Genomic DNA, 13126 nt, shown 5'->3' on the forward strand with positions numbered 1-13126 from the left:
TATTCCATTATTCCCAAGCTCATATCCAAGGTAAAGGGCACTCTCTGTATAGCGATCTCCGGCCCTATGCCAAGAAACAAAAAGGAGGTAATTACCTTATCTTTACAGGGCTCTAGCTAAGAAGCCCAAAGGGGTGTACAGTTTGTCCCTACTTCAAACCCAACACTAGTTGGGGAGGGAGGTAAATGGGATAACACTGTCCATAATTACTCCATATCCCTGTATTGACCATAAGGAGATACTTGTCTAAATATCCCAACTTAAATTCCAAATAATAGGGCAGGGGAGAAAAGAGTAACATGGGATGCATAGTGTTTCAATTACTGTGACTCACACTCTTAAGCAACCCATCCAAAAGGGCTGTGTGTATTCCCATGCTCACACAAACCCTCCACATTCGGATAATTCGAAATACTTGAAGGGAGTACTCAGCTGAGTATGAGTTCTTCCATGAGTTTTGCTTCTACATCCACCAGATCCCTGGATCTGGCTTGAGGAGAGCCGGGAATGGACTCGCCTCTCCCGAACTCTTGCAGATCCCTGGATCTGGATCGAGGAGAGCCGGGAATGGTCTCGCCTCTGCCGAACTCTTGCAGATCCCTGGATCTGGATCGAGGAGAGCTGGGAATGGACTCGCCTCTGCCGAACTCTTGCAGATCCCTGGATCTGGATCGAGGAGAGCCGGGAATGGTCTCGCCTCTGCCGAACTCTTGCAGATCCCTGGATCTGGATCGAGGAGAGCTGGGAATGGACTCGCCTCTGCCGAACTCTTGCAGATCCCTGGATCTGGATCGAGGAGAGCCGGGAATGGACTCGCCTCTGCCGAACTCTTGCAGATCCCTGGATCTGGATCGAGGAGAGCTGGGAATGGACTCGCCTTTCCCGAACTCTTGCAGATCCCTGGATCTGGATCGAGGAGAGCCGGGAATGGTCTCGCCTCTGCCGAACTCTTGCAGATCCCTGGATCTGGATCGAGGAGAGCTGGGAATGGACTCGCCTCTGCCGAACTCTTGCAGATCCCTGGATCTGGATCGAGGAGAGCTGGGAATGGACTCGCCTCTTCCGAACTCTTGCAGATCCCTGGTTCTGGATCGAGGAGAGCCGGGAATGGACTCGCCTCTTCCGAACTCTTGCAGATCCCTGGTTCTGGATCGAGGAGAGCCGGGAATGGACTCGCCTCTTCCGAACTCTTGCAGATCCCTGGATCTGGATTAAGGAGAGCCGGGAATGGACTCGCCACTCCCGAACTCTTGCAGATCCCTGGATCTGGCTTGAGGAGAGCCGGGAATGGACTCGCCTCTTCCAAACTCTTGCAGATCCCTGGATCTGGCTTGAGGAGAGCCGGGAATGGACTCGCCTCTCCCGAACTCTTGCAGATCCCTGGATCTGGATTGAGGAGAGCCGGGAATGGACTCGCCTCTCCCGAACTCTTGCAGATCCCTGGATCTGGATCGAGGAGAGCTGGGAATGGACTCGCCTCTTCCGAACTCTTGCAGATCCCTGGATCTGGATCGAGGAGAGCTGGGAATGGACTCGCCTCTTCCGAACTCTTGCAGATCCCTGGATCTGGCTTGAGGAGAGCCGGGAATGGACTCGCCTCTCCCGAACTCTTGCAGATCCCTGGATCTGGCTTGAGGAGAGCCGGGAATGGACTCGCCTCTCCCGAACTCTTGCAGATCCCTGGATCTGGCTTGAGGAGAGCCGGGAATGGACTCGCCTCTTCCGAACTCTTGCAGATCCCTGGATCTGGCTTGAGGAGAGCTGGGAATGGACTCGCCTCTGCCGAACTCTTGCAGATCCCTGGATCTGGATCGAGGAGAGCCGGGAATGGTCTCACCTCTGCCGAACTCTTGCAGATCCCTGGATCTGGATCGAGGAGAGCCGGGAATGGTCTCACCTCTCCCGAACTCTTGCAGATCCCTGGATCTGGATCGAGGAGAGCTGGGAATGGACTCGCCTCTGCCGAACTCTTGCAGATCCCTGGATCTGGATCGAGGAGAGCTGGGAATGGACTCGCCTCTGCCGAACTCTTGCAGATCCCTGGATCTGGATCGAGGAGAGCTGGGAATGGACTCGCCTCTTCCGAACTCTTGCAGATCCCTGGTTCTGGATCGAGGAGAGCCGGGAATGGACTCGCCTCTTCCGAACTCTTGCAGATCCCTGGATCTGGATTAAGGAGAGCCGGGAATGGACTCGCCACTCCCGAACTCTTGCAGATCCCTGGATCTGGCTTGAGGAGAGCCGGGAATGGACTCGCCTCTTCCGAACTCTTGCAGATCCCTGGATCTGGCTTGAGGAGAGCCGGGAATGGACTCGCCTCTCCCGAACTCTTGCAGATCCCTGGATCTGGATTGAGGAGAGCCGGGAATGGACTCGCCTCTCCCGAACTCTTGCAGATCCCTGGATCTGGATCGAGGAGAGCTGGGAATGGACTCGCCTCTCCCGAACTCTTGCAGATCCCTGGATCTGGATCGAGGAGAGCTGGGAATGGACTCGCCTCTTCCGAACTCTTGCAGATCCCTGGATCTAGCTTGAGGAGAGCCGGGAATGGACTCGCCTCTCCCGAACTCTTGCAGATCCCTGGATCTGGCTTGAGGAGAGCCGGGAATGGACTCGCCTCTCCCGAACTCTTGCAGATCCCTGGTTCTGGATTGAGGAGAGCCGGGAATGGACTCGCCTCTCCCGAACTCTTGCAGATCCCTGGATCTAGCTTGAGGAGAGCCGGGAATGGACTCGCCTCTCCCGAACTCTTGCAGATCCCTGGATCTAGCTTGAGGAGAGCCGGGAATGGACTCGCCTCTTCCGAACTCTTGCAGATCCCTGGATCTAGCTTGAGGAGAGCCGGGAATGGACTCGCCTCTCCCGAACTCTTGCAGATCCCTGGATCTGGCTTGAGGAGAGCCGGGAATGGACTCGCCTCTCCCGAACTCTTGCAGATCCCTGGATCTGGATCGAGGAGAGCTGGGAATGGACTCGCCTCTTCCGAACTCTTGCAGATCCCTGGATCTAGCTTGAGGAGAGCCGGGAATGGACTCGCCTCTCCCGAACTCTTGCAGATCCCTGGATCTGGATCGAGGAGAGCTGGGAATGGACTCGCCTCTTCCGAACTCTTGCAGATCCCTGGATCTAGCTTGAGGAGAGCCGGGAATGGACTCGCCTCTTCCGAACTCTTGCAGATCCCTGGATCTAGCTTGAGGAGAGCCGGGAATGGACTCGCCTCTCCCGAACTCTTGCAGATCCCTGGATCTGGCTTGAGGAGAGCTGGGAATGGACTCGCCTCTTCCGAACTCTTGCAGATCCCTGGTTCTGGATTGAGGAGAGCTGGGAGTATTGAGCAATTTCTTTGGTAATATTTTGTTTTGGTATGTAAGTTTCCCCTTTTGTATAGATGATAATGCAATTGAAAGATATTATTTCATTGATAGTATTTCATTCAGATTTTATACTACTGTAGGAATGTAGCAGTTTGCGGTCTTATTCAGTTTTGTATGATGCTTTGAACTTAAGTTGAGCACTTGTGAAAGCAACAGTAGATATTCTCGAGGTGCAGAGAGTGTTCGGGGGTTTGTGTGAGAAAAGAAGTGATGTAATTTGAAAGATGTGGTCATTCAATGCATTCTGTCCCAAAGCAAATCCTCAGTTTAGTTCACCCAGACTGATGAAGAAGAGTTTTGAAAAGAGGCCAACGTAAGTATAAACTATTTAAAGCAGAAAGCACTCAACACAGTTACACAAAATCAACTTTATTTTTGACTTTTACTTTTTCCAGTACACCAGTTCAATCTGCATCATTCAACCCTCGGCTTACTTCAGTTCAGTTGATTTAAATAATTTTTGCATAAGATAAAAATCTAGAATGAATAGTTGCACTTGCAGATCAAAACAACATATAAACGTCTGTGAAGATTACAAACTCAAGACAAGACACACTCTTCAAAACAGAAAACTCCAAAGACAGACGAGTTTAGTTACAGTATTTCACATGCTGATGTTTCCATCATGAGTTTCCGATGTTTCATGAGCAGAAGTTTCCACAAACACACACTCACGAACATCACAAAACCCTGATCAGCGAGTCACAGTCTGACTCTGACATATCAATAATCAATAACACACACCATGGAACGACTGGGACTGTGTAAGGCACACTATGATTCATCAGGGTTTCAGGCCGGCGTACAAACTACTGCTGACCGTGTGCTGATTCAGCCGCTGGAAACACACAAACATCACAGTTACAGCCACACATTTACACTGATTACACATAACATTTACATTACATGACCGGAACTCAAATGTCTTGTCGCGTAAATGACACAATTACAGGATCGTTAATAATTCTTGCAGTAACGTTAATAAAACGTTCATTCAGATTTATCTCGTCTTTAATCTCAAAACATCATTTATATTCATGAAACTTTTTTTCCTGAAACGTTTTATTTGGACATTCATCTTATAAATGTTACCATAATGTTTGCAATAACAATGAAATGCAATATTATGAAAACATTCGCATAACCAAGTTTCAAAAAAAGACATTTTAAAAACTCAGAAATAACCTTTTCATAACTCGATTGGAAAGTTTGTTAAATGTACGTGTTTTTGTTAGCGGGAACCGCTCCCAGATAGCAAACTGACATTGAATCAACGTGGAAATATGACATCGAAACAACGTTGATCTGACATTGTTTTGCTCATCGAATTAACGTTGAACCAACGTCAGACGCGTCATTCTTTCAAAACTAACGGAAAATCAACTTGAAATCAACGCGTTGTTTCAACGTTATGAAAGCAAACCAATTTTCGATTTTCATTTAGCTTTGAAGAATGCCGCGTCTGACGTTGGTTCAACGTTAATTCGATGAGCAAAATCAACGTTGTTTCAATGTCATGAGAGACGTCGTTTCTACGTTGATTCAATGTCAGTTTGCTGTCTGGGCTGTTACTACGGCAACACTGGATTATTGACCAATCACAACACACTTTAACATTTTCTCTTTCTGCGGTGATGAAAGACTCATTAATAACTACAGGCAATGCCTTATTACATTAATCTGTGACGTTATTCACATGATTCGCACACGTACCTCATAGTCTGGGTTTGGAACGGGAGGAGCGCTGGTTGTTCGAGGTTTGGATGCTGTAGATGTAAAACAAATTAAACAATGAAAATGTTGAAGGGATTGTTCGCCCCTAAAATGTAAATTCTGTTATCATTTACTCTCCCGAATGTTGTCCCGAGTTTCTGTCTTCAGTTAAACACACAAGAAGACATTCTGAAGAATTGCGGTAACCAGACAGATGATTTTGGACCCCATTGACTTCCCCAAGTGTGTGTGTGTGTGTTGTACCTTTGTGCTGAGTGCTGCCAGTGTTTTTCCGCACACACATGTAGACGATGAGAATAACGGCTCCTGTGAGCAGTAGATCCCCCAGTATGACGCCCGTCGCCATCAACCCGCTCATCTCGTAGCAGTTCTCACACACTGCGGAGAGAAGAGGGACATGAGTGTGTGTGTGAGAGGAACATTGCATGATGATCAACATGAAGTTTCCTCACCCTTTACATTGACATAGAAAAAGTTTGTGATTGTTTTTGAGTCGTGTTTGTGTTCACAGCTGAACTCTCCATTCACCATCCCGCCCTGATCCACCGAAACTGTTGCTTGCTTCTCTGTCTTCGTCTTCAACTCGTCTTTTCCCTTCTTCCACGTCCATGGACCCTCTTCTCCTTCGCAGGTCAGAGTCACGCCGGTCTCTGTGACTCTAATGTCTTCAACAAAAACAAACCCAAATGAAACGAGCAACATGTGATTATAGTGGATGTTCATGTCAAACAGGCACTGGATAATGAGCTCAGATCATGGATGTGTGTGATCGTCACCTTGACTGTCGGCCGCTGCCGTGAGCATCAGGAACACGAGGCCCACGAGGATCATCTCTGCTGAGGAAGAAGAAGATGAAGATGATGATGATGGTTTCTGTCTTGAAGTCGAGTTGTTCTGATCTCTCAGTGTCTCTGTGTTTCGCTACAGGAAAAGGAAACCTCAAACGCCCTCGTTCTCTCTCTCTCTCTCTCTCTCTCTCTCTCTCTCTCTCTCTTTATCAGCTCAGCTGTGTCTCTCACACACTCCTCGAGAACACACACATTACTCTCTGCATCAACAAACAATAACGTCCTAATGTTACTTAATACAAATACAGTTGTTAATGTTACTTCATGTTCAGGTCTGATAAATAATAAACACACTTTTTGATTTTAAGGTTACTCTTTATTTGGTTACACTTTATTTTAAGGTGTCACACTGCTATTATATATTTAAGTACTGAGTAATATTAACTATTTGTATTTACTATAGGGTTTGCTTTGGAGTTAATTGCATGAAATTGTGCATAATTTTAGTTACAACTACATTAATTACATGTAACGTGTCAACGACTGTATGATAAAGTGTTACCCTTATGTCAGTTTTTTTTATAGTAATAAATATTAACCACATACGGATTAGGGTTTGGTTTAGAGTTTATGCATGCAGTTATGTATCATTTATAGTTATTACTACAGTAAATACATGTAACATGTGTAACAACAACACTAAGATTAAGTATATTACCGATTTTAATCATATTTCAGTAAATGCTAGAAGTTATTGTTTGTTGTTAGATCATGTTAACAATGAAACCGTATTGAAAATGAGTTAAATATTATTTCTCTAGTGTTTAGACAGATTTAAGAAACGAAGCGACGTTAAAGTATGATCTATAATTGCAGATCTCTGTCACTATATTGAAGGTTATATTAGCAGCAGAGCTCAGGGCTTTAACACGTGATGATGAATGAGAGTCTGCAGCGCCACCATGTGGTGAAGTTCAGAACACACTCGTCTAATAAACCCCAGATTCACTGAAGTCCGCATGCTAATAACTCTTTACACTGTAAACAACATATATTCTGCCTTAAAGAACAATTAACTTGGAAGTGTAAGCTATTTCAACGACTGACTTAAAATTATTCTAATCTTGTATAACATAACCTTTTATGGACAATCAACTTTTTTTAAGTTTAAGTCATTTTAACTTACTGTACATTAATTAAACTGAATAAAAAAGTTGAATCTTAAAAAAAAATATTTTGATAATTTCGATAATTTAAAGCAATGTAAAAACTTTTTTTCATAACTGATTGATATTGTTTTACAGTGCAGCAAACATAAACATTGGATTAACAGTTGCAGTTTGGTTATTTTGGGGAAATAATTTGTAACGTTAATATTTCATGATCGTATTAACATTTACACATGTAATTGGGCTGTGGCGCGGGAGCGCGCGGCGCGTGCATGTGTCGGGTGGATCAGACCGACCAGACGAGTGTGTTTTACATATATGTGTGTGTGTGTCTTGTGTATGTGATCGGACTCAACGGGCTCATGTGATGATGATGATGATGATGATGATGATGCTCGCCGCCTCAGGTCAGTGTGTTACTTTTTATTATTATTAGCATATTTACTCACATGAGTAATCAAAACTTCTATCGGTTAGTGTGAAGCGATGTTAGACTGTCCCACTGCACTAGTTTCATGTCTGTCATCTATTGTCTCGCGACTGGATGATTATTTCATATGTTTCCTGGTTTTGATGTGTGTGTGAGTATTATGTTTGCTGTGTTCTTGAGGTGAGGGAATATAATCCTGCTGATGTGAGTGACACCTGTCAATCATCACGCGCTCTTTAATCGGGTTACCTGTGCACGCGCGCGGTCATCCACTCATTCACAGATTCAACAGTAGGCTATGAACACAACGACGATCACTTCAGATATGAGAATCAGGAGTTATTGATTATATGAATAAGCGTAAACAGCAAAGACACATTTAAACACGCGTACAACATATAGCCTATACATGTACACACTAAAAGTGCATCTTGATGTCATTTATATATCATACACACTCACTCTTAAACCTAATCTTCACACTGAGTCTGCAAAACTGCAAGCACATTATATTCTTTACACTCAGTTTGCGTTAGACACACTCAAAACTAACTAAACTCACTAGAAAACACTATTCATTCCCTGATGACACACACACACACACACACACACACACACACACACACACACACACACACACACACACACACACAGTGATCATGTGGAACACTTACATTGATCAGCTTTATTTTAAAACTCTTCACACATTCAGTAAAACAGAAATGCATTCAAAGAACACAACAGTGTGTGTGTGTGTGTGTGTGTGCGTGTGTGTGTTTGTGCGAAAGAGTTTGAGAGTGTGTGAGAGAGAGAGAGAGAGAGAGAGAGAGAGAGAGAGAGAGAGAGGACTGTGTATGTGTGTGTGTGTGTGTGTGTGTGTGTGTGTCCATGTGTGATTAGATCCGTTCCATTGTTTTCTCCAGTCATTCACTGCAGGAAGTTCGTGTGAACAGAATAAACTCCACCTGTGTGCGTGTGTGTGTGTGTGTGCGTGTGTGTGTGTGTGTGTGTGTGTGTGTGTGATTCTACAGACTCATTTTAACATCCGCTGTTTGTCTTCAGCAATAATGAGTTCAGAACGAGCAGTTAAACTTAATAAACACTTCTGAAGAGGAGGAGGATCCTGGACTCGGTGTGTCGGGCCCGTGGAGGCGGGACTCTCTGAATCAGGGACCGCCTCCAGCTGTAGGGCTGATCTAACCGGGAGGCCCCCGTGAGAGTCCTTCGACCCCCCGATCAGACTTAGTGTTGAAACAGAGCGATCCTCAGACAGATTCTGGAGCACCACGATCAACCCGATGAGATCTGGCCAGGCCCGGTAAACATGTGACTCTGGCTGCTGGTGTCTCTAGCCGTTTCGAGCGAGCGTGTGAGAGAACTGTGGCCAGATTAACTGAGAGAGTGATAGTTGAAGCTAGCGAAGTCCGATAAATGTGATTAAATCAGATATCTGTTTGATGAGTGAGATAAATCTAGCGGTATAAACAACAAGGAATGATAGTGAATAGAGATTAGTTTAGTTTAGTTTAGTAAACGTGCTCTACAGTAATGTCTCCGTCAGTTAACCCGGTTGAGTGCTGTAGACTGTGATGATGATGTGACGAGTGTGTGTTCCTGCAGGCGTGTGTGTGTCGGGGATGCGGGTGTTCACGGCCGGGGAAGTGAAGGCTGTTAACGGGACAGACGTGCGTCTCAAATGCACCTTCCAGAGTTCGTCTGTGATCCGAGCGTCGAGCGTCACGGTGTCCTGGAGCTTCAGGCCGATCGGCCCCGGACACGAGGAGACGGTGAGGCGTGTGTGTGTGTGTGTGTGTGTGTGTGTGTGTGTGTGTGTGTGTGTGTGTGTGTCCACTAGTCTCTCCCCTCTGAAGGCCTTTCACCTCTGCACTGATAAAACCTTATCAAAATGATGCCGGTTCGCATGGATACACGGAAGCAACTCAAGTTTCTGTATTATTCATTTTTAAGGCCAGACAAGTAATTTGGTGAGGTTAATTTGTATAAAAAGACTACACTATATTCAAACGCTCCTACCTATGGACTAAACACGTGATACGCATGTGAATCAGCTTTTCACAGATTCGCATTTCTGAAGTTTGCACAGAGATGATAACGTTTTAATTTTTTTTAAACTTGCACCGTGGAACCGGTTTCAGAGTTCAGAGTGTGTGTTCTCGAGAACCAAACACGGTTGACATGCAAATGAACCGCCAGAACACATTAAAGGTTTTCTGTTTCCTGTTGAAACGGTGTCGTGTTAGCGGCAACAGAAGTGAATCAATCAGAACTAACTCTATCTGGACAATAACCCTTTTCTAGACCTGCTGTAAAACACTCTCTGCTCCTGTAATCTCCTGTTTTCACCGTAAAGCTGCTGTTAAACTCTGTATTGTTAAACATGCTGCATTCTCTCTGTCTCTCGGGTCAGGTGTTTTATTTCCACGAGAAGCCCTTTCCTCCGCTGGAGGGCCGCTTCAGGAGGAAGGTGGAGTGGGCCGGAGACGTCAGCGGACGCGACGCTTCTGTAGTGCTGCGGAAAGTGCCGTTTAGTTTCAACGGGACGTTCAGCTGTCACGTGAAAAACCCGCCAGACGTGCACGGGAACGTTGGAGAGGTGCGTCTACGAGTCGTCACTACAGGTGAGCAGTAGCTTTCGTTCCGTCTGTGGCTACGTACGTCTACAAGTGGTGCTCACTCCAGAGCCACATGACATCAGGCTCCTCCTCTCTGGAGGTCAGGGGTTGGGCTCGAACTAGTCCGGCTCCTCCTCTCTGGACGTCAGGGGTTGGGCTCGAACTAGTCCGGCTCCACCTCTCTGGACGTCAGGGGTTGGGCTCGAACTAGTCCGGCTCCACCTCTCTGGAGGTCAGGGGTTGGGCTCGAACTAGTCCGGCTCCTCCTCTCTGGACGTCATGGGTTGGGCTCGAACTAGTCCGGCTCCTCCTCTCTGGACGTCATGAGTTGGGCTCGAACTAGTCCGGCTCCTCCTCTCTGGACGTCATGGGTTGGGCTCGAACTAGTCCGGCTCCTCCCCTCTGGACGTCATGGGTTGGGCTCGACCTAGTCCGGCTCCTCCTCTCTGGAGGTCATGAGTTTGGCTCGAACTAGTCCGGCTCCTCCTCTCTGGACGTCATGGGCTGGGCTCGAACTAGTCCGGCTCCTCCTCTCTGGACGTAAGGGGTTGGGCTCGAACTAGTCCGGCTCCTCCTCTCTGGACGTAAGGGGTTGGGCTCGAACTAGTCCGGCTCCTCCTCTCTGGACGTAAGGGGTTGGGCTCGAACTAGTCCGACTCCGCCTCTCTGGACGTAAGGGGTTGGGCTCGAACTAGTCCGGCTCCACCTCTCTGGAGGTCATGGGTTGGGCTTGAACTAGTCCGGCTCCTCCTCTCTGGAGGTCATGGGTTGGGCTCGAACTAGTCCGGCTCCTCCTCTCTGGACGTCAGGGGTTGGGGCTCGAACTAGTCCGGCTCCTCCTCTCTGGACGTCATGGGTTGGGCTCTAACTAGTCCGGCTCCTCCTCTCTGGACGTCAGGGGTTGGGGCTCGAACTAGTCCGGCTCCTCCTCTCTGGACGTCAGGGGTTGGGGCTCGAACTAGTCCGGCTCCTCCTCTCTGGACGTCAGGGGTTGGGCTCTAACTAGTCCGGCTCCTCCTCTCTGGACGTCAGGGGTTGGGCTCAAACTAGTCCGGCTCCGCCTCTCTGGAGGTCATGGGCTGGGCTCGAACTAGTCCGGCTCCTCCTCTCTGGATGTCAGGGGTTGGGGCTCGAACTAGTCCGGCTCCGCCTCTCTGGAGGTCATGGGTTGGGCTCTAACTAGTCCGACTAACCCTACACACAGTCTATGGTTTTAATGTGTTATGATGTAGACTCAGCTTGTTTGCAGGTGTGAGTCGTTCAGTCACATGATCTCCGTGTCATTTCAGCCTCGCTCTCTGAGATTGTGATTCTCTGTGTGGCCACTGGAGGCGCTGTTCTGTTGGTTCTCCTGGTGGTGATGATGGTCGTGTCCGTGCGCCGCTGTCTCAGACGGAGGAACCCGGAGCAGAACCACATGACGCTCCGGCAAGAGCAGAAGGTCCTGACGGGCTGGTGAGATCCTGGAGGGTCGCTCGGAGAGATTGCTATCACAAACTCACACTCAAAGACTGCCAGCAAACGCACCAGCGGGTCACGTGGTTTTACTCCGACGTCTGGTTTCCCAGTGATGCCAGTTTCCTGGAGTGGGGTGCCTTCATCTGCGACTCTTTAGCAGTGCTGGGGAAAGTTACTTTGAAAAGCAATGCGTTACAACACTGCGTTACTCCTTTAACTGCGTTAGTTACTTATTAAGAAAAGAAATGCTTTATGTCGCTTTTGCGTTACTTTTTACCACCTGGACTGGCCTTGTTTTTTATGACAAAAAAAGTCATATTTTTGGGCAAATGTAAAGGCCCTTTCACACTAAAGTGAAATAATAATCCTCAGGCTGAAGGAAATGCAGATTCACTGCTGTACAGTACAGTATAGTAGAGTACAGTAGAGTGAATTATAGTACAGTAGAGTGGAGTAGAGTGAATACAGTACAGTAGAGTGAATACAGTACAGTAGAGTGAATTATAGTACACTAGAGGGCGCCACTCACACAAACCTTTCGACTGCTGTTCTGGATCATCGAAGTTCAGAAGCAAGTAAATTGGTTTATAAAGTGAGATTAAATGCATAAAAATGTATGTTTTATTTAACATATTTAGTTATTGGAGTGAGATGAATGCTCATATTTAGACTCACACACACACACATGCTCACGCACGCACACACACACACAACACCTCTGCACTTTGATTTCTCTCAACATTAAAGCGTCAGTCAATAAATGGGACAACAAAGTAGCTTGAGTTACTTATTTGAAAAAGTAACATGTTTTGTTGTAGATTTTAAAAGTAATGTGTTACTTTACTAGTTACTTGAAAAAAAGTAATCTGATTACGTTACTCAAGTTAGTTACCTGTAAACAAAACACAGCACTATTGCTCATCTTCCTCTCACAGATCACGTGTGTTTAGACGCTCGTGACGGCTTTCAGATCTGACTCTTTCGTGTCAGTAATGAAGAACAGGTTTGCAGACCTTGGTTGCTATGGTTACGCCATTCACTGGCCTGTAACTCTTGCACTGCTTTCTGGATGATGAAGATGAGGAGGACGATGATGAAGATGTAGATGAGGAGGATGATGATGAAGAAGAGGACGATGATGAAGATGACGAAGGAACAAATGTACATTAATAGTACTTTAATTCACAAAATATAAATGTTTTAAATATTGGGATTTTTTATTACTTTTATGCGATGCAATAGTTCAGCATTAGGCAATAAAAGACATTCTGGATGAGTGCTATTAACACACACACACAAACACTCTCTCTCTCACTCAGACACACACACACACACACACACACACTCTCTCTCTCTCTCTCTCTCTCTCTCTCTCTCTCTCTCTCTCTCTCTCTCTCTCTCTCACTCACTCACTCACAGACACTTGTTTGCTCAGGCTTTCATCAAACGACTGAAGCTCATCAGCGCCCTCTAGTGCGCAGGCGCTGGAAACATCCTCTGTCAGGTGTCACCGGTCACATGATCCACTTTCCCCAGCATC

The 13126-nt window shown here is 46.7% G+C and overlaps 2 protein-coding genes across 2 annotated transcripts; one reads left to right on the forward strand and one right to left on the reverse strand.

Moving 5' to 3' along the window:
- Window positions 1–3727: 3727 nt before the first annotated feature.
- cd3e (CD3 epsilon subunit of T-cell receptor complex) lies at window positions 3728–6032 on the reverse strand. The gene is made up of 5 exons (XM_039670040.2): window positions 5885–6032; window positions 5561–5773; window positions 5352–5486; window positions 5088–5140; window positions 3728–4212 (listed from the first exon to the last, which is right to left on the reverse strand). Exons 1-5 carry the CDS (start codon window positions 5937–5939, stop codon window positions 4159–4161), a joined length of 510 nt encoding a protein of 169 aa, XP_039525974.2. The 5' UTR covers window positions 5940–6032; the 3' UTR covers window positions 3728–4158.
- Window positions 6033–7349: 1317 nt separating this feature from the next.
- LOC120478229 (myelin protein zero-like protein 2) lies at window positions 7350–12362 on the forward strand. The gene is made up of 4 exons (XM_039670035.2): window positions 7350–7472; window positions 9116–9282; window positions 9924–10134; window positions 11418–12362. Exons 1-4 carry the CDS (start codon window positions 7433–7435, stop codon window positions 11585–11587), a joined length of 588 nt encoding a protein of 195 aa, XP_039525969.2. The 5' UTR covers window positions 7350–7432; the 3' UTR covers window positions 11588–12362.
- The last annotated feature ends 764 nt before the right edge of the window (window positions 12363–13126 follow it).

Source organism: Pimephales promelas, chromosome 16 (genome assembly GCF_988280905.1).
Source record: "Pimephales promelas chromosome 16, fPimPro1.hap1.1, whole genome shotgun sequence".
NCBI lineage: Eukaryota > Metazoa > Chordata > Actinopteri > Cypriniformes > Leuciscidae > Pimephales > Pimephales promelas.